This window comes from Choristoneura fumiferana, chromosome 6, assembly GCF_025370935.1.
Source record: "Choristoneura fumiferana chromosome 6, NRCan_CFum_1, whole genome shotgun sequence".
NCBI lineage: Eukaryota > Metazoa > Arthropoda > Insecta > Lepidoptera > Tortricidae > Choristoneura > Choristoneura fumiferana.
Genome location: NC_133477.1, coordinates 19,014,363 through 19,036,396, shown reverse-complemented (window position 1 = coordinate 19,036,396; position 22,034 = coordinate 19,014,363). Strand labels below are relative to the sequence as shown.

The 22,034-nt window shown below is 39.0% G+C and overlaps 2 protein-coding genes across 3 annotated transcripts in view; both read left to right on the top strand.

The window, feature by feature from the left end:
* Positions 1–6,458, top strand: part of LOC141429266 (monocarboxylate transporter 14-like) — a 69,726-nt gene extending 63,268 nt beyond the window's left edge. For both annotated transcript variants that reach the window (XM_074089545.1, XM_074089547.1), the window contains exons 2-6: positions 1,368–3,001; positions 3,084–3,548; positions 3,801–4,028; positions 4,832–5,141; positions 5,901–6,458. In XM_074089545.1, coding sequence (XP_073945646.1) covers positions 1,763–3,001; positions 3,084–3,548; positions 3,801–4,028; positions 4,832–5,141; positions 5,901–6,091 — 2,433 coding nt within the window. In that variant the 5' untranslated portion in view covers positions 1,368–1,762 and the 3' untranslated portion in view covers positions 6,092–6,458. The remainder of the gene's footprint in view (positions 1–1,367; positions 3,002–3,083; positions 3,549–3,800; positions 4,029–4,831; positions 5,142–5,900) is intronic.
* Positions 6,459–8,936: 2,478 nt separating this feature from the next.
* LOC141428750 (hexosaminidase D-like) lies at positions 8,937–21,038 on the top strand. The gene is made up of 10 exons (XM_074088760.1): positions 8,937–9,085; positions 9,174–9,228; positions 10,377–10,559; positions 11,365–11,562; positions 12,478–12,661; positions 13,582–13,736; positions 16,576–16,688; positions 18,225–18,325; positions 19,104–19,221; positions 20,948–21,038. Exons 1-10 carry the CDS (start codon positions 9,078–9,080, stop codon positions 21,036–21,038), a joined length of 1,206 nt encoding a protein of 401 aa, XP_073944861.1. The 5' UTR covers positions 8,937–9,077.
* The last annotated feature ends 996 nt before the right edge of the window (positions 21,039–22,034 follow it).

Here is a 22,034-nt window from a genome sequence, read left to right as displayed (position 1 = left end):
GAGGTATTAAATTAGTATGGAGAGTTGACGTAGGTACAGTCAAGCTCGCAGATATCTTTACACTTTAGTACCTTGTCAGCTATCTGACAATTTTATACAAAAGTTTTTGGCGTAGCTTATATATTTATATTTTATAGGTACGCCTCAAAAGTTAATAAAACGGCAGACGATGTTGATAAGGCCTGTACTTACTACTATTTTTTCTAATAAGTACCTACCTTCAACACGGAACGTGAAAATAAGTTAGATAACTACAGAACATTAATATATACTGTGACACGGAAAAACAATAAAAATAAACACTTAAAATTATTCAAGTGCCGCAACTCGAAAACATTAAGTATTATGTCTTGTGTTATTGTTGCAAAAAAATATTATAATATAAAATTATGTCAGTTATTATCTGACTTTTTAACATTTGTTTACAATTTAAACGGGCTATTATCATTATGTAATTGGCAATTCATAAGTAATTTGCCTAATCGAACATTGACATAATAGTGATTATTATAATTAATGTGGGTTAAAAACATATCAGTGTTTCCTCAGAAGCATTGGCGTTGAAGAGTTCCGTCCTGTGGAGACGATCTTGAATGACTACCGTAATTTCACTGCCAAATGATTGTATTGTTCACTTATTTAGGTATGCCAAATTTCAGCTCAATCAAATACCAGGAAAGTGGTTGAAAAATAGTTTGTAAATTTTACAAACCACGACCCGCAAGACTAATAACTTACATACGAAAGTTGCGAGTTTAATAAAAGCTTGTAAATAAGTGTGCCAAATTATACCCCAATACTTGTACTAGTCATTACCTTATTCTGTGCCCCAATCTGATAGCATGAATAATTCTCAAATTTCCAAACTTACAAATATAATGAACGTTGTAGATTAAATACCTCTACCTACTTCGATTTATCCATGATATAGGTCGTAGTTGTATCACGGCAGTAACATTGAGGAACTCCTAAACGTAAACTTAATGCTTGAAAGGTTAGTGCACTGCCGCATTTTTTACTAAATAAATAAGTGTAGGTATACCTAAAGTACAACGTATTTATTCTTTACGTATTCTATACTTACGAAGTTTTTCGTACGAACGAATTGTAGGTTATTAATTTTAACGTCGTCATGGATCACGGTTCATTTATTATTGGGTCATAATAAACTTGTATCTAAAACAATTATTACTTTTCTTGTTACTTACCTATTTAAAACTGATTAGGCTTGGCGCCGGCGCCATTGCTGTTAGCGATTTAAAAAAGTCCAGGGTTGCCAGTACCACAGCATAAGAAATACCCTTTAACAATTTAAAAAGAGTTGTACATGATAAAAGTGTGACTTATTATTTTTTCTTTTGTTTCAGATTGTGTTCCTGCCATTACCAGTTTGAAATGTTGGACTCATTGAAACTTTAAATCTTCATGTCAATAAGGTTTAGAGGGTTCAGGAGTAGAACGCGTGAAAACAAAAAAAGTGACCATTTCGAAAGTGTGAAATCGAGGACTAGCCGGTCCTTGATGAACCCGACAAGTTACAACCCTTGCGCCCTAACACTTTGTATCTCAAAGAGACCTTGTCGGTATTCGGCCAGAGACCCAAGATTAAGACACTGGTCGAGAGAAATAACAGTCTCCTGGACGTAGAACGTCTTCTCGGGTTTTGTACCCTAATCTGGTAGAAATCAAGCTCTAGGAGCGTGAATTAGCACTTAAGTACGTACTTAGTTCCGTACTTAAAACAAGCTTGCGTAAGAAACTAATGGACTCACAAAGAGCCCACGCAAATGGAATTCCAGGGAAAGAGAAAGCATTCAAGTATGAACAAAAAATACCGTCTGAAGAGGAGAAGACTACGTCTCCGCTGCTTCACAAAGCCAACGACATCAAGTATATAGATGCGGCTGTTGACGAGAAGCTCAAAAATGATGTAGACAAACATAAAAGAGATCTTAACACGGTTAATTCTATGAAAACGAATGCTTACCATGGTAAAGATGGAGACAATTTGTCTGTAGCTTACAGTAAGAAGGATGAAGATGCCACGTCGACGAATGAAGGGGTTAAGTTCCTGGGTTTGGGAGACGACGATAGTATATGCTCGAGTAATCCGCTCCAGGACCAAGCCCCGCAGATACCTGATGGTGGTTGGGGATGGGTAGTCGTGTTCGCTTCGTTCCTGATCGCGACCGTCGCCGACGGTTTAGCTTTCTCATATGGATTAATACACGAAAAGTTTGTACAGTACTTCGACTCTTCAGAAGCCAAGACGTCGCTTATCGGCAGTTTGTTTATATCTGTCCCACTTATAGCTGGGCCTATAATGAGTGCGCTTGTAGATCGCTATGGATGCAGAAAAATGACAATTGTAGGAGGTATAGCTTCTACAATCGGTTTTGTGGCTGCTTCTTTCAGTAACTCGGTTGAAGTTCTGTATGTGACCTATGGTCTTATGGCTGGTCTGGGTATGGGTCTCTTGTATGTTACCGCTGTTGTATCTATAGCGTATTGGTTCGAGAAGCGAAGGAACTTGGCTGTAGGCTTAGGCTCATGCGGCGTTGGGTTTGGTACATTCTTCTACTCACCACTGACGACATACCTGTTAGAAGAATATGAATGGAGAGGCGCTTTACTCATCTTAGCTGGAACAGTACTTAATGTGTGCGTTTGTGGTGCAGTTATGAGAGATCCAGAATGGCTAATTCTAGAACAGAAAAAAAATAGGAAATTAAGTAAAGCGAAGAGAGCGTCCAGTACAATATCTATATCTGCAAAGTCTGCCAAGTCTGGTGGAGGCGAGTCAGTGTATCCCGGCGCAGAAGAACTGAAAACGTTAATGAAGAGTGGCGAAACTCCTGAATATATACTCACAACATTGGTCGCTTCTATTGCTGAAGCGGAAAATCTAGAGGCAGCAACGAAGATGAACGCTGATTTATCTCAGGCTCACAAAGTTAGCTCTGTCATCAATTTACCAACATTCTTACGTCAAAGCGAAAAGGTAAACAGATTCCTAAAAACATAAAATATATCTTTTATAATAATGTTATTAAAGTGCTAATAAGCTTTTGTTTTTATTTTAGGTGCCAGTTGAAGTTTTGGACCAACTTTCGAGCAACAAGCGCCTGTACAACATCATCCTTCAAAATTATCCTTCCCTTTTAGCTTTGAGAAGCAATTCGGAGCAAAAGCTACCTGTGGAACCTGCGACAGAAGTATCTAAAGGCAAACAGGTCAAGATGTCAATGAAGATAAAATTGAACAAAAAGGAAAAGAAAGATTTTGAAACAAAACTCGATATTGTGAGGGAGCATCTCTTGCAGCCTATCCCTGAGAATAAGACAGCTGTGATACCTGCGAGGCCCGAACGTCCAGATTGGCTGACTAGGCAGTTTGGGACGGACCATCACTATCTCAGAGGCATCAGAGTGCATCGTAATTCTATCATGCATCGCGGCGCCATGATGAACATTGCCAAATACCAACTGCGTGCATCTTCGTGTCCTGATATTTATAGAAATTCCATGTGGTCAATGGAGGAACCGCAGGTAAACATATATTTTCAGTTGTAAGTTATGAATTAACAAATTTGAATATTTAAATATTTCGTAAAAGGAAGTGAAACCTAGGATTATAGATATAAATATCTACCTAAATATTACTGTTTACCTTGTAATTTTCTTTCTGTGTACCGGTTTTCTGTATCGTTTACTATTTCTGGTATACAATAAAGAGTTATTATAGTGTATTGTATTGTATTGTACTTTAGTTTAAAAAACCATTTTGCTTCATTTTTGCAGACTGGATCCTGGGGAAACCGAATGCTAGACTTGATCAACAAAACTTTCGACTTCAACATGTTTACCGAGTTCCACTTCCTGATGATGAATCTCTCGACCCTGGTTCTCTTCATCTGGTTCATCGTGCCTTACTTCTACATCTCCGCTTTCATGCAGCAGACAGGATATACCGATACCCAAGGGTCCTTGATGCTATCAGTTTTTGGTGTTGCAACTATTATTGGTATTGTAAGTACCTATCTATTTGGTTAAATTAAGCACTATTATAGGGAGATCCATATCATCTTTCAACGACTCAAATTAACTACCTTCCCTAGGCACTGGCTATATGTGAAATGATGAAACATAAAAATTGAGACGTGTGTGACAGCAAGGTGATTTGGTTTTAGTTCATCGTAGGATATTACTTAAAGGTTAGCTAAAGTGAAGGCTATAAGGTGAAGGCGGTGAAGGACATAAGAGGTTTCGGTTTTGTCCTAATGCCTAGGCTAATTGGTGTTAATTTTGTGAGGTTAATTTGAGGTTTATCAGCAAAATGAGCCAATCGCAAGCCAAGCGATATTCCGCCTGTCAAGAAACAATCATTCGGTACAGCCCCTTTTCATAGTCCTATTTTTACTACGTCTACGTTTATTAATCAAAGTCAAAGTCAAAATATCTTTATTCAATTTAGGCGATAACAAGCACTTATGAATGTCAAAAAAAAAACTACCACCGGTTCTGAAAAACCTCTGCTGAGAAGAATCCGGCAAGAAACTCAACGAGGTATATATATTTTTTTAAACAGATTTACAATATTATTAAATTATATGTATACATCACAAGTATTTAACACAACTTCGTTTTTAAGACAGTAGGTTCGCTATTTGAAGGGATCGCTAATGCGGATCGGAATTATTTCCAAATATCCCTGTCCATGATATAATCATTAACTTTATAATACTTTATAATGTTTTGCCATCTGGCATTCGTTTTATTGCACCATTTCCATATCACCATTAAATTTAATAACATTTAATATCATTTTCCAGGTGGGTCTCGGCTGGATGGGCGACTTGCCATGGGTGAACGTCACAAAAACTTACGCCTTATGCCTCATACTATGCGGAGTGACCATCATCATGTTCCCAGTACTCATTCGCATAATGGATCCTTCACAATCGTACAGTTTTTACATACTCGCAGTGAATGCTGTGATGTTTGGACTGATGTTTTCGAGTTCCTACTCATACACACCAAGTATTCTGGTGGAGTTGATAGCTTTAGAGCGGTTCACAATGGCTTATGGATTGGTGCTGCTGAGCCAGGGCCTCGGGCATCTTGTTGGACCTCCTATGGCTGGTAAGTTTAACAATGATTATTATCTGAAATCATACAATATTGTACTTCAAAAGTACATTCATCACCATTTCACATTCAATAATTTGCCCTTTTATACTTATCTATCTTATTTAGCGGAGGCCCTTGTAGTTACGTATGAATAACCTTACTGTTATGAAACTTGTGTATAAGTATATGAAAATGGATTATTCTTGGCTGCATGCCAAATTTATTGTACGTTCTATACACACAGTCATTTTCGGTAAACCTGGACAAGTCTCTCTGAATGTGTAGGGAACTATGGTATAAGTGATTAACCCAGACTTCTACATATTAATCTTTATCACTATGTTATCTTTTTACGTAACTAATACTTGCCCCACATTACAAACAGCCTAGGTAGGTACCACGAAGTAACGTTAAAGTAGTTTGTAAGATCAAATTCGTATTTATGTATGTCTTGTCTTGAAAAAATAAAAAACATTTGTAAAACAATTAACCTTGTTGTATTGACGAATCATGTCGGCGGATAGTCGGCGTTAAAGAACTGTTTGTGAGAGAAAAGGTTAACATGGACAAATCGCACAACTGTAATAGAAAGTTGCAATTGGATTTTTAAATTATAAGCTGCCACGTTCACGTTGCCACATTTTTTGGCCAGTATTCAAATCTGGGATTTAATATTGTCACAAGATGACGTCATGACAATCTTTTATCGTGTCAGGGTTTACATAGTCGCGCAAATTCACATAATAAGACTATCCAATACATTTTTTTCAGGTGGCCTGAAAGACACGACTGGTGAGTGGGACGCCGCCTTCTACGTTGCTGGTATTTGGGTAATCATCTCCGGTATTCTAGTGGGCGTGATACCTTACACCAAGAACTTCAGAATCTGCGGCAACGCACCCTTAGCTAAAGACGTCGCTGTGGACCCCGAACCAGGAGTCAGAATCATTGTTGCACATTAAACTTTTAAAGGATTCCATTAATCACGTCAGATTCACAAATACCATAAGGGCTCCAAGTGGTGCAGTAAAATATCACGTGTTTTTTGTTGAACGCGTGATTTTTAACCCGAAAAATGCCAAGTGACTTTGACTTGCTGTTTTTTATTTTCCCGCTTGCCACCTGAACTGTGTGGCTTGGCTTGCCAATCCAGGGTATAATTAGTCACTTATAACTAAAAAAAACACTTGATTTTGGGAAAGGTTGCTGTAAAGTTGGTGGTAGAAATATCACGTGATTAATGGAATGGACAATCTCTTACAACCAGAATTAGAAATAAAGAAAATACACGTGTTTTTGGGAAAGTTGTTGTGAAGTTGGTGTTAAAAACATCACGTGATTAATGAACGTCTAAATACCAGAATTAGGAACCAAGAAAATAGAAAAACAGTTGAAATTTTGTTTCACATGTGTAGTGAATTGGAAAAATATGTGAAGTAACTTTTTGCCCAGTTTAATTTAAGTTTTGTAATTTACTACAAATATTGCTACTTCGTGGCAGTAATATTTTGATCAGTTTGCTGAATTAGCTAAGATTCACCGCATAATTAAGTTGTAGCTTGAATAAAAGTTTGTACCTAAATGCCTACAGTTTGAATCATGTGTATGATTTTTAGAGTTCTGTAGCCAAAATGGTAAAAACGGAACCCTTATAGTTTCGCCATGTCTGTCTGTCTGTCCGTCCGCGGCTTTGCTCAAGGACTATCAATTTTAGAAAGCTGTAATTATACACGAATATATATGTAAACTATGCCGACAAAACGGTATAATAAAAAATTTAAAAAAAAAAACAACTGAGTACCTCCCATAGACGTAGGTAAAGTGGGTGTGATTATTTTTTCTCATCCAATCTTGTAGTATGGGGTATCGTTGGATAGATCTTTTAAAACTATTAGTGGTTTCAGCTTTAAATTTCAAATTTTCCTTGAAATCGAGCGTTCCCCCCCCCTAAAACCTAAACCGGTGGGTGGAAAAAATTGAAAAATATCAGGATGGTGGTAGTATATCAAATCTTACAAGAAAAACTATAACGGTTAAGTTTTCTTGCGAATTATTAGTAGTTTAAGAGTAAATAGCAGCCTAAGGTGTACAATATACCTAAACTTGGAATATTCCGTACAAAATACGAAATCTTTAGAAAAATATACCTTAATTTTTTCGTAATGGCTACGGAACCCTATTTCGGGCATGTCCGACACGCTCTTAAACGCGCTTTTAAATTGTGTTCTTTTAAATGAAATGTGAGGTTACATTTAAAATAGGCAGTCTTGATTTGCTTTTACGTATGTTAAGTAGACACAAATGTTTAATCATGATAATACCTAGTGCCATCCACGAAGACGCGTAACTTTGTCAAAATTAGACATTAATGACATTGTAATTAGAACCACGGCACGCGTCATCGTGAATGACTCTACCTATACAGAATTAAGTAGATTAGGTTAATAATTAAATGTGATGGATTTTTTTAGCAATTTATTTATTGTTTGAAAAACCTTTTGTAAGGTTTGAGTATTTTTTCGTAAGTATACAGTTTGTGTATTAGTTTATAGTTTTATTAACGTATAGATATTGTAGCAGTCCAGACATTATTTAAGTTTTACCTAACTGCTTTGGGATTATGTATGACTGATTGATGAAAATAATTAGAGAACGATGTGCCCACTGCGAAGATGTGCATACTGTAGTGTATTGTCGATAGACAACTTATTAGGCGTTGAAAGTGGTTTTTTATGAAATTAGATAGATATTTTGGTGGAAATTTTGTACCTAATATTTATAATAGATTTGTTACTTACTCTTATGCTAGATCTGTACCTAATGTCTTTAACTAAGAACATTGATACAGTTTGTCACATTGATGTAGACCTATACGGGCTATATAATGAATTACACAGAGACGTAAGGTTCAGACGTAGCATCGGTATTTTCTAAACATAATCAAAAAATATACTTGCCTTAATGTCACCGACTCTGTAATGTAATGAATTTACTACTTATTTATGAAAGCGGTTTTTAAAGTATTGTAGGTAATATTTTTGTTGACTCTACTTACATAATATGTATTTACATAAGTTACACTATGTATAATGATTTATTACAGAATAAAAGTTTGCTCTTTTGTAGTTGAGTTTTTATTTTACCTGACTTTGCAGTTTACGCTTTTGCCCTTATTCTCCTTACATTAAGTATGGGAAAATTTTGGTGTTGTAACAGGTAGCAATGTTAATCATAGATTTCCACTCAGCAGACATTCTGCACCGTAAAAATTCCACGTATTGTGGCTTTTTTCGAAATCTTTGTCATTAAATTCAATAAGGTCCACATAATAAATAAGTAAAATAATAAAAAACTTTTTTTATTTAACCATCATTAAAAACGCTTTAGGGTGCCCCCACATACAGTTGCTAGTAGCTCGTTTGCAGCGATAAATCTGGTCACGTGACCCCATTTTGAAGGTGATTTTGAATTTCCCGCTACTCAAAAAAGTAGCATCAAGTCGCCGCGTCGAGCAGCAGCGACAAGATGGCTTCTTGTAGGATTGATCTTGGCCTTGGCAGCTGATTTCTTAATCTCATTTAGTAGCAGTCGTCGCAGTGGTACAAATAAAAGAAATTGGAGTGAAAGAAAAAAAAATATCTTTTTTTTCAGCGATAAAGCTCAACATTTTCAGCTTTATCGCTAAATGTCACGTGACCAGATTTGACATTGGAAACGAGCGTCGAGCGACTGCATGTGGCCCCACCTTGAAGCAGCTGTCTAAATGTCAAATTTGACATTTAGTTGGCCACTGACAGCAATGAGAGAGATGTCAAAGTTGTCAAACAGAAAATTGTTGTAAAAAACGTAAACATTATCTACCTAAATAAAATTAAAATTATATGGTAAAATGACTATATCTGAGTAACATTGTTATCTGGAAACAATAGTGCTGTATTGTTTGTAAAAATGCACAGGTTGGTGTTGATTCGAAATGAGAACTTGAAAGTGTCTAAGTAATTCAACAATTCCAGCCGGTATTAACTAAACTTGCAATTGTTTTAGAATAGTACACTTCGATTTAAAAGGTGCTCCTTTGCAAGTACAATACTTCGAAAAGGTTAGTACTGCTCAAAAGGTCTTATTTATTAGCGGACAAAACGTCTATCAAAAACCTACGAAACGAAAACCTTAAACGGGCCCGCAGATTTTCAATTTTCAAGTTGGCCGACTAAATTGCACTGTATACCAATAGACCAGTAACTTAATGATATCCCGCACCTTTTATCCAACTAAATTACTATTGTATTGGTATACAGTGCAATTTAGTTGGCCAACTTGAAATTGTAAGTCTGCGGCAGCACTACTATTCATATAATTTCGTGTCATATGCTGCCCCGCTACTCCGAAGTTTGAAAATCGAAGTTCGTATGGTACCGACCCTCTCGCTCTCGTATTAAATAGTATAACTGTCAGAGGGACCGAATGACACGAACTTCGATTTTCGAATTTCGTAGTAGCCCTGCAGCTGTAGGGGCTATGATTTTGAAGTAATGGGATATAACATTGTTAGTTAGAATTGACTATATCAGCCAGGGCTAAGACTAAAAAAAGCAGAGTATTGTGGAAATTACTCCAAAATAAATTAATGTCTCAAAATTATGTTTCAATTTCTAAAGAGAACAATTAACATATGCTTTCAAAATAATTAGCTTGGTAAAATCTTGATAAAAGTAGAAGTTGTTGTTGGAATGGGAGTAGACTGACTACAGAAAATATGGAAAACATATAGTTTATTTTCTTTATTAAATTTGCATTAGGTATAAGAAATCTTTGAGTTGACTAGGAATCAAAATTTAAGGTAAGAAATTATGAATATTAATTGATTAATTGGGTCAATCAATTATTTCTTGTTGTTTTTCTGTCCTGTCAGCGAGGAGACAAAAGTAGTACAGTTTAATTGCAGAAATGTTGTGTCAATTATACTAACATGCTTATTAGATAACCAATTATAGAAGGGGCTTAAAACTACCACCATAATATATATTTGGCAAATTTTAATCCTATAAACTTATGGTTTAAAGAGTGACTCGGGAGAACGTAACTATAGCAATGAGTGACAAGAAAAAGTCAATTGACCCAATTATTTTATTAATTATGAAGATGAAGACGGCAACTACTGGGACAGTATCTAGCACTCGGATGTCTTCCTATGCGTAGGAATTGTTTAACATATAATGTGATGCTAAATCTTTTATACCAAATTAGGTTCTCCTAGCAGCTAAGGCATGGGGCGCGACCGGAGTACTCTTGGAATGGGAGGACACCTTCCCGTACACTGCAGCGTTGGCCGACATTGGCAGTGTCCGGGGCAGTAGTGGCGATGGAATGTACAGCATGGAGGAAGTTCGGCATTTGCTAAGGTTCATAAAGGACAATGGGCTGGAACCTGTGAGTATAAAATTTTGTTTTATACAAAGTAGTAGCTTTTGCCTGCGGCTTCGCGCGCGTGGAATTCGGTTATCGAGCGCTGTTCCCTCGGGAACTGTCCATTTTTCCGGGATAAAAAGTAGCCTCTGTCACTCTCGGACCCATAAACTATATCTATGCCAAGATATGCTATATCCGTTTCGACGTGAAAGACGGACAAACATACAAACACACACACTTTCGCATTTATAATATAAGTATTGATGTTCCTAAGTTCTCATCATTGACTAAATTTCCGGGTCCACAGGAACCTTATGCAGCATCCTTGAATATTTATCTACTATGGCACCTTAGGGCGCCGCAGGTCACTGTTAAGGAGCTCCTACTATGTTTGTGTGTAAGCAGGTCAATCGATGGAAAGCAATCACCATCACCCATGGACACCCCATAAGTTGAGTTTCGGATGCTTTGCTGGCCCTTTGAGCAAGGAGTAGGTTCATTTAGGATCCCTGAGTTGTACCGGTCCAGAAATACTGTTGCTGCTAGCTGAGTCAAATGTTTTTTTTTTTTTTTATACGACTGGATGGAAAACAAGCAAGAGGGTCTCCTGATGGTAAGAGATCACCACCGCCCATAAACATCTGCAACACCAGGGGTATTGCAGATGCGTTGCCAACCTAGAGGCCTACGATGGGATACCTCAATGTGTGACACAATTTGACACAAATGAATGAATTTGTGTGTATTATAAAATTGAATAATAGTGACTAAGGCAAAAAAAGCACACCAGCTTTTACTGATACCTATACTGAGTCTACCTTTCCAGATACAACTAGTCCAAACCATCGGCCATCTGGAATTTGTCCTGAAGCACCCAGCATACCACAGCCTCCGGGAGCTGCCTCGCTCCCCAGCAGTGCTGTGCCCGTCCAAGCCTGAAGCATTGCAGCTGGTCAAGATGATGCTGGAACAGGTCCTGGATGTACAGCTGGATGCTGCTTTCGTCCATATTGGGGCTGATGAGGTGAGGATGTTAAAGGTTAATGGGCCCCAGAGAACATTTGTGACACCATCAGAAAAATGGGTAATAATAAGAGAAGTGGTGTCGGGTTACAAGTACACCTCGCCATTTCTTCCATAGATGTCGTAAGAGGCGACAAAGGGTATAGGTTAAGGTATACCGTAAGCGACAGGCTAGCAACCAGTCAGTATTGTACCAATGAACTGAAATAATTTCCTTGCTTGTTCATTGATATGGACATCCGCAAAGTAACGCCTGATTCAATAAATTCAGTATTGTACCGTTTTTGTCAAAACCTAAAATTGCTAAAAGTGGCTCCGAAGCCGTAACGTTTCTTGTGCTCTGCCTACCCTAATTAAGAATACAGGCGTGATGTGACACACACTGTAATGGGCCCAAATCTTCCTTTGATACCATCTGGTCATCATACATTAAAAAAAAGTAATGCAAAACTGACACAATCTTGATTTTTATCTAGACACGCTGTAGCGTGTCAAGCCAAGTTCAAGCTAACAGAACTGGCGAGCAGCACCGTGTGTAATTTTACCCGAACCATTTGGAGCCACTTTTGTCCCCCTCATAACTCAAAAACTATTTCACCTAAACATGTAAATTTTGGAAAATGGAAGCGCCCTGCAACCACTGTGAAATCGCGACTTTAACCAGGCGGTGCTACTACGAAAATCTTAGTTCTTATCGTACCGTCTCTCTCACTCTCGTATTAAATAATATTAGCGTCAGCGGGATGGTAAGATACGGAGTTCGAATTTTGCACTTTGTGGTAGAGGGCCAGGTCATCCGTCCATCTCGTTGGTGGACGCCCTACGCTGAATTTGCCGATCCGGGGTCTCCACTCGAGAATCTTTATGTTCTCCGTGCTATATGGCCTGCCCATGACTACTTCTACTAAAATTCCAGGTGTGGCACACAGCAATATGCCCAGAATGCCAGAGTAGAGCTGCCAATAGCGTTCATAGTACAGCTAGCTTGTATCTTGAGCACATACGAGAACTGGCCTTATTCTTAAAGCAGAAGAGGCCAGAATTGACTGTACTCATGTGGGACGACATGCTACGTACAGTGAAATGTGAAACTATAAATGGTAATTACTATTTCTTATAAATTTACCCCCTTATTCATAAAACTTAACAAGCCTATGTTAACTAACAAATGGTATGTCCCTTTCTAACAAATACAAATGTCGAAGTGACAGATAAGGACAAACGAATTTAAGCGGCATTTTAACTAAAATAGGTTTGATTGTCGTTTATGAATAAAGGGGTTAGTCTGTATAAGTATGTATTTTGTTTGTAACACTGTAGCACTTACATGTTAACCTTACGACTTCGCGTCCTTACGCTTAAAACAGCTGCGTCTCTGCGACACATGTATGATACGAGGAAAAATCCACTTATAGTTCAAGCGTGGAGAGTAATACCTGATCTTCATTGACGTTACATTAACGTCATTATTAAGTCAATCCCATGGGAGTATTGGGATAAATGTTGCCTATGTATTATTCCAGATTTAGCCTTATTTAGATTTCCAGGTTAAGCCATTTTAGCGTGAAGGAGTACGATAGATACACACATATACACTCTCAAACGTTTACATTATAAATTACCTATAATATATCTATCTATATGCAGTTGGTAGGATCTTGTGCACGGTCCGCCCGGATTGCTACCACCATCTTGCTCGCTAATCCTGCCGTGAAGCAGCAGTGCTTGCACTGTTGCGTTTCGGCGTGGAGAGTAAGACAGCCGGTGAAATTACTGTCACTTGATGTATCCCATCTTAGGCCTCTAGGTTGGCAATGCATCTGCTATCCCCCTGGTGTTGCAGGTGTCTATGGGCGGTGGTGATCTCTTACCATCAGGAGACCCACTTGCTCGTTTGCCATCCAGTCGAATAAAAATAAAACTTAGGTAGTAGAATTAGTACCTAGGATTATTTTTTTCATTATTGTGTCATATTTGCTCGTTTGCTATACTATTTTATAAAAGTTACTTTATTTTTCAGCATATCAACTTGGGGAGCTAGTCCAGCCAGTGGTTTGGCAATATAACGCGTTGGAGTATTTCCAAATAGACCCTTATCTATGGGAATCCTATCGGCAGATATTCCCTAAAGTATGGGCTGGTTCCGCCTTCAAAGGAGCCAATGGAAGCTGCCAGGTAACTCGCTTTTTCGGGTTCAGTACCTCAAAAGGCTGTGGTGGCCTAGTGGTTTGACCTATGGCCTCTCAAGCAGAGAATCGTGGGTTCAAACCCCGGCTCGAATCTCTTAGTTTTTCGAAATTCATGTGCGAAATTACATTTGAAATTTACCACGAGCTTTACAGCAACCTGCACATAACTGCGAAGCAATTCAATGGTGTGTGTGAAGTTCCCAATCCGCACTGGGCCCGCGTGGGAACGAGCCCTCTCATTCTGAGAGGAGGCCTGTGCCCAGCAGTGGGATGTATATAGGCTGGGATGATGATGACATCAGAAGAAAAAAAAGTCAACCTTTGAGTGCTAACCTAGACTTTACCAGAAACTTCGCACGTGTAATTCTTCAGTTAAATTAAAATTCCTGGATTTTAATAAATTCCCATTAAATACATCGTGGATTTCATCATTGTTTATAAAATACTCGCGCCAAATTTCATGTCTCTAATCGTTGCGGTTGAAATTTCAAGATTTTTATCCGGATCCCGTGATAATATTGGAATAAAAAGTAGCTTAAGTATGTGCTATTCCACATGCCTAGCTATCTACATACCAAATTTCATCCATATTATTATTGGCTCTTGTGCCCAAGCACCGGACTGCAGCATTCCGCGGAAGTTTTAAGTTTGCGGCGTCCAAGTGCTGGAATGATATTCCTCCCCCTATCCAAGGAGCGTGTAGTGGGTATACCTTCAAGCGCAAGCTGAAGGATTACTTGTTGACGCTCCAAAAATCCTTTCCCTATCCAGCACTTTGACATGCCAACCACATTGATATGCCGGCCTGATGTTTTTAAACAATCTATTTTTCTTTTTTCTTTTAATTATTGTTCGTTGTAATTTATTTATTTCTTGGTTTGTTATAGTTATTATTATTATTTTTTCTCTTAAGTTTATTTGTGTATGTATAGATAAGTGGTTTATTTATTTATTATAAATTCTGAGTCAGCGACCGTTTCACTTTCGCGGGGACACACAACATTGTGTATATTGTATTTAATATTTTCATGTGTTTGTCTGTATTTTTTTATTTTATTTGTGTTAATTTTGCTGTATATGTGTGTCTTCTGTGTAAGTGAATAAATGTCTTCTTTCTTTCTTTCTTTCTTTCTTTCTTTCTTTTTTCTTTCTTTCTTTCTTTCTTTCTTTCTTTCTTTCTTTCTTTCTTCTTTCTTTCTTTCTTCTTTCTTTCTTTCTTTCTTTCTTTCTTTCTTTCTTTCTTTTCTTTCTTTCTTTCTTTCTTTCTTTCTTCTTTCTTTCTTTCTTTCTTTCTTTCTTTCTTTCTATATCCGTCCAGCCATTTTAGCGTGAAGGAGTCACAGAGGAGACGGGACGGAGGCGCGTCGCAGTCGCGGCGTCCCTTGAATCAGCACCAAACTTATAGAATTATCGCGATCCAAAGCAGACAGTCGACGTCTGCGTCTCTCCGCTCCGTCCGCGACGCGCCCCCGCCCCACGTCTCTTCTGCTTGCGCCTAACAAACATGATGACTGACTGACTGATGTCCTCCATGTCGTGTCTTACTATAAAGACCCGCCCGAGACCTTTCTACACTTACACGTTGAAACGGAAACGATAGCTAATCATAGAAAAGGGGTAGAAATAGTGGAAAGAAAGTAAAGAATCAAAGCAGCTGACATAACATTTATAAAGCACCAGTTTTGAGCAATACACGACAGTGACAGACATAGAAAAAAGCTTCTTAAAAAAACAACTTCAAAGAACATAATCATAGACAATATAAAATAACTATTTACAACTCCAACACACGTATAATGATAGTGGTCAATTACATTGCGCGCCCTGTAATAGGACCTTTAAGACTAAGTTTGGCTTTGCCAGCCATATTCGGGCACATAATAAACAAGCCTAACAAACATACACAGTGTGTAACACACCTTATGCTCACAAACTTTCGCGTTTACAGTATAGCAGGATAAAAAGTGACATAATATTAGAAACTAGTGTTTACCCGTGGCTTCGCACACGTAAATCATTAGATCCAGCAGCTGAATTTGAATAATGGGATTTTTCAAAAATTCCCGTCGGAATTCCCGAAAATTAAATCGTGGTTTTCATTGATGTTACATTAAAAACAATCATGTCAAATTTCATGACTGTTCAAATTCAAATTCAAAATTCAAATGATTTATTCAGTAAATAGACCGCAATGGGCACTTTTACACGTCATTTTTTAAACTACCAGCGCGCTTTCGAAAAGACCATCATTGCCAAGAAGAATGCGCCGCAAGAAACTTGGCAGAAAGTCATTTTTTCATAAAAATATAATTACAAATAAAATACTTAAAAACTATATTATACAATTAAAGAAAAAAATACAAAAAATAATAATAAAAGAAATACAGGGATGTATGGGGTCCCTTAGTTACAATACTAAACACTAACTATATCTAAACTATATCTACGTTCAGTGGAAGTGTACAATGCTTCCACCGTCATAAATTTTAAAATAATAATAACAATAATTTAGTTCTGAAATATACATTTCAGGTCAAGTACCATTAAGCTTTTGGATTTCGAAGGCAAATTCACGTCTGCCGCCTCCAAAGTTAGCTCACACGCACTCATGTCATGCTCTGAAAGCAGAGCGGTACCGAGGGCATGGGCTGTGGCCGTGGAATATCGGAATAAAAACTAGCCTATGTTTTATTCCAGATGTCCAGCTATCTACAAACCAAATTTTATCTAAATCCATCCAGACGTTTTAGCGTGAAGGAGTAAAAAACATACTCACTCACAAACTTTTGCATTTATAATATAAAGTAGGATGACATTGTTCCCAGATTCTGTCGCCTGTTAGCCGGTACGTGAGCAACCAAGAAGCGTGGCGACTCGAGATCAAAAAATATGGTCATAGCACCCACTTCGTTGGCGTCATTCTCACAGGATGGTCGAGGTACGTTTAGTTTCCATCCCAGCCAATATACGTCCCACTGCTGGGCACAGGCCTCCTCTCATAACAAGAGGGCTTGGGCCATAGTTCCCACGCGGGCCCAGTGCGGATTGGGAACTTCACACGCACCATTGAATTGCTTCGCTGGTTTGTGCAGGTTTCCTCACGATGTTTTCCTTCACCGCAAAGCTCGTGGTAAATTTTAAATGTAATTCCGCACATGAATTTCGAAAAACTCAGAGGTGCGAGCCGGGGTTTGAACCCACGACCCTCTGCTTGAGAGGCGATAGGTCAAACCACTAGGCCACCACGGTACGTTTAGTTTAGTTAAGTATAATGCGCGGCAATTAGGTAAAATCTGCGAAAGTTTGTGTGGACTGAAAAACTGGCTTGTCGAGCACACATTCTACACTTTTGACGAGTCCTTTTTCAGCCAAAGGCTATTACTTACTTACTACTTACTTAATTAGCTTTAGAATATATTAAGAATAATTCAACAGAATGACATGTAATAATGATATTACCAATAAAAGAGTATGATGTGTTGTTTGTATGGATATTTGTTACCCTTCTCGCAAAAAGTACTGAATAGATTTTAATGAAATTTAACAATAAAACAGCTCATACATCAGATTAACACAAAGACAATTTTTATCCCGATATTCACAGGGCATCGGGATACATTTTTTTATTTTTTATTTGTGTTGTATTTGTGTGTCTTTGTTAATGTAAATAATTGTCTTCTTTTTTCCTTTAAATCTCAACCACTTCAGGGTCATGAAATTTGGCACGGTTATTTTAAGCGAGAAGTTAATGAGAGCCACGATGTACTTTTTGGGAATTCCTGTGGGAATTTTTGTTTGTTAGTACTTCATGTTAAAACAGCTGGACGGATTTGAATGTAATTTGGTATGTGGAAAGCCGGACGTCTAGAACAGTAGTTCCAAACTTATTTTTCTCGTGGACCACTTTCAAAATTTTACTGGTTTCGGTAGACCCCCTGCTTCTACATTTCTACCACATTGTTAAAGTCGCCAAAAAATGAAAATTGTGTCGCTGTGTCTGAACAAGCATTAAGCATTGTCGGGCGGATAGCGCTTTGCAAGTCTGTACATGTACACGAAATTGTACGTAATATCGAATACGCAAGTTTGGACAAGTAACAGTCGCTTGCCTTATTCAAATATTATCTGCTTAGTTAGGTACTTAAAACAATGTAGGTAGGCCCTTATAAAAACTATGCTTACATGTTTGCTCTTTACTATCAAAAGCAGATAAATTTTCGTGGACCCCCATTAACATCTTATGGACCCCATTTTTTGTTCACGCCTAAGTAGACCCCAGCAAGTCTCCCGTGGACCCTGGGGGTCGACCTGGACCACTGGGAATCACTGGTCTAGAATAATGCATAAGTAGGTTGCTTTTTACCAATATGATTTTTGGAAACCCAACTTCTATATCTTATGGTTTACGCGTGAGAAGCCGTGGTTAGACACTGGTTTATAATATTACATAGTTGTATTATTATTTTAATTCCAGATTCGACCACTACGCGACGCTGTGTGAGCTACTGCCGGTCGCGCTGCCCAGTCTTGCTAGTTGTCTGAGAGCTTGGACCAAATCGGATGATACACCTTTAGGTACTTGTTACATCAATTAATTAACACAGTACCTTCATAATCGAGTTTTCCCCGGACTCAATTCCAAATACACACGTTTTTTCATAAAAAACCGGCCAAGAGCGTGTCGGACACGCCCGAAATAGGGAGCCATTACGAAAAAATTAAGTAATATTTTTCTAAGGATTTCGTATTTTGTACGGAATATTCCAAGTTTAGGTATATGAAATGAAATGAAATGAAATGAAATTGAAATCATCATCCATCACGAATATATGTAAACTATGCCGACAAAATAGTACAGTCAAGGAATTTAATTCATATGCCACCATGGAACCTTTTCAAAGAAAAAGTCATTACGATTTGTTAATTAATGCGATGTCACTATGACGTTTACTGTGAAATGGTTCCATGGTGGCGGTGGCCTATGAATTAAACTCCTTCATTTCAATTTCAAAAAGCCGCGGTGGCCTAGTGATTTGAGCTATCGCCTCTCAAGCAGAGGGTCATGGGTCCAAACCCCGGCTCGCACCTCTTGACTTTTTTCGAAATTCATGCGCGGAATTACATTTGAAATTTACCACGAGCTTTGCGGTGAAGGAAAACATCGTGAGGAAACCTTTACAAACCTGCAAAGCAATTCAATGGTGCGTGTCCCAATCCGCACTGGGCCCGCGCGGGAACTACGGCCCAAGCCCTCTTGTTCTGAGAGGAGGCCTGTGCCAGCAGTGGGACGTATATAGGCTGGGATGATATTTTGTAATAATCAACTTTTGAATAAATATCTTATGCCTTCCAGAAAGTGCTGTGAGCGAGGTTTTACCGTCTTCACAGTGGCCCGGCGAAGAGCTGGCGCGCTCCGTCCACTCCTTCGTTATACTCCGGGACCGCTGCTTCGCTTTCGTACACGGGGACTTGTCAGTAACCCCTTTAAAGAAATAAAGAAATAAATATCTTATTTATAGTCCCGAAAGTATCACCAAACAGAAGAAATAGTACATTGTGTCTTAAGGGCGGTAAATAAGGAATTACGAACGAGAGTATTAGAAGCCCGAAGTCGAAGACTGAGGGCTTTAATGACTCGATGTTCGTAATTCTAGTACCGCCCGTGCGACATACAATGTTTTTCATCACATTTGCGTGTAAAATTGTTTATTTGTAAGACAAAATATTATTTTTGCCTCATTGCTGATACCTTAGGCTGCGCTCTAGGGCAGCGCCAGCATCCTCCCCTGCTGTTGCGTGCCCGAGCTGCGGGAGGAGGTGCGCATGCAGCAGCGCACGCAGCAGTATCAGTACGGGCACTGACTCATTTACCGACCTTGGGCTTCATGACAACAAAATTAGTACGTGGAATGACTCATTTACCGACCACGGGTTTCATGACAAGCACATTAAGGTCGAGGGTTTTATTTGGGGCGTTGCAACCAAAGTAGCCTGCATGTTACGACACTGTTTACGAGCAAGTGTGATGAATTTTTTTTATCTACATGCATATCATAACTTCCCTATTATATGTTCAGAAACGACTATAGCAGCAGTGCTTGCACTGTTGTGTTTCGGCGTGAGAGTAAGACAGCCGGTGAAATTACTGGCACTTGAGGTATCCCATCTTAGCCTCTAGGTTGGCAACGCATCTGCAATCCCCCTGGTATTGCAGATGTTTATGGGCGGTGGTGATCTCTTACCATCAGGAGACCCACATGCTCGTTTGCCATCCATTCGAATAAAAAAAAAAAAATCTAAATGAGCCAATCGCAAGCAAGACCGAAACGTTAAACGTACCTCACGACACTAACGCCATCTAGCGATATTTCGCCTACGAAAAACCCTGATTGCGGGCAAACAGTGGATGCAAGTGGCGAGTTGTCGTTCATTGTGGCGTTCTAAAGGGGAGGCCTTTGTTCTTTGGATGTCTTCCGGCTGATGATGAATGAATGGTGATTCCAAAGCTAATTAATTTAATCATCATCATCATCATCCCAGCCTATATACGTCCCACTGCTGGGCACAGGCCTCCTCTCAGAACAAGAGGCTAGGGCCATAGTTCCCACGCGGGCCCAGTGCTAATTGGAACTTCACACGTACCATTGAATCGCTTCGCAGGTTTGCAGGTTTCCTCACGATGTTTTCTTCACCGCAAAGCTCGGTAAATTTCAAATCAATTTAATAATATAATCTAAAACAACAATACGAGTGTTCGGTTAAGCAATAGGCAGCCTTATCGCTTCAGAGCGATCTCTTCCAGGCAACATTTACAATAGACAGAAGTAAGGAATAGATTTACTGATAATTTGCAGGTGGTAGGACCTTGTGCAAGGTCCGCCCGGATTGCTACCACCATCTTGCTCGCTAATCCTGCCGTGAAGCAGCAGTGCTTGCACTGTTGTTTCGGCGTGGAGAGTAAGACAGCCGGTGAAATTACTGGCACTTGACGTATCCCATCTCCTGTAGGTTGGTAACGCATCTGCAATCCCCTGGTGTTGCAGGTGTCTATGGGCGGTGGTAATCTCTTACCATCAGGAGACCCACTTGCTCTTTTGCCATCCAGTCGAATAAAAAAAAATACATGTTTAATGTATACAGTAATTTTGTTATGTGACCATATTAGTGATTAAATATCTGTTATTTTTTTTGTTACAGAGTAAAAACATGGCTTAATCCTTGGCAGATAGAAAATGGTTACACAAACCCGGTGCAAGTCGAAGGTTTAGCCGCGTCTGCGCAACAGTAAGTTTAACCGCAATGGGTGACACTCTTTCCGGGCCCGGATAATACAGACATGGAAATACCGACCCTGTTTTTCGTGTACACGCCCATAGGAACTGACATGAGCTTCTATGGGCGTGTGCACGAAAAACAGGGTCGGTATTTCTATGTCGGTATTATCGGGCCGGGAAAGAGTGTCACCCAACGCAATAACACACTCATATAGTGGATAGAAAACCTGACTATGAAGCTTTCGTCTCAGAAGTCTCGGGTTTGAGCCCCGTTCTGGCCGGACATTGGTATAAAAAATATGAATGCTTGTTCTCGATTCTTGGTTGTTTAATTATGTCACTTGTAAAATGACGGCCAGATAGCTAAGTGGTTAGAGTACCTTACTAACTTGAGGTTCCTGGCTCGATCCCTGATGGGACAGCTATTTGTATTAATAATACGAATGTTCTCGAGTCTTGGACGATTAATAAACATCGCGGGATCGCGGTGGATGCGGAAAGCACGAGACCGGTCTGAGTGGAGAGCCTTGGGGGAGGCCTATGTCCAGCAGTGGACGTCTTTCGGCTGACAAGCGCAACCTGAAGTAATACTTATTGACGCTCCGAAAATCCTTTCACTAAACCAGCACTTTGGATACGCCAGCCTGTTTTTTTTTTTTTTTTTTTTTTTTTTTTTTTTTTTTTTTTTTTTTTTTTTTTTTTTTTTTTTTTTTTTGGTATAGGGGGCAAACGAGCAGGCAGATCACCTGATGGTAAGCGATTACCGTCGCCCATGGACACCTGCAACGCCAGAAGAGTCACAAGTGCGTTGCCGGCCTTTAAGGTAGGAGTACGCTCTTTTCTTGAAAACTTGAAGGTCATATCGGTCCGGGAATACCGCAGGCGATAGTTCATTCCAGAGTTTTGCTGTGCGAGGCAGGAAATTTCTGGAAAAACGCACAGTAGAGGAGTTATTTTTGAAACTTGTTTTTCCCTTGTTTTCATTTAATATTTATTGTAATCTATTTATT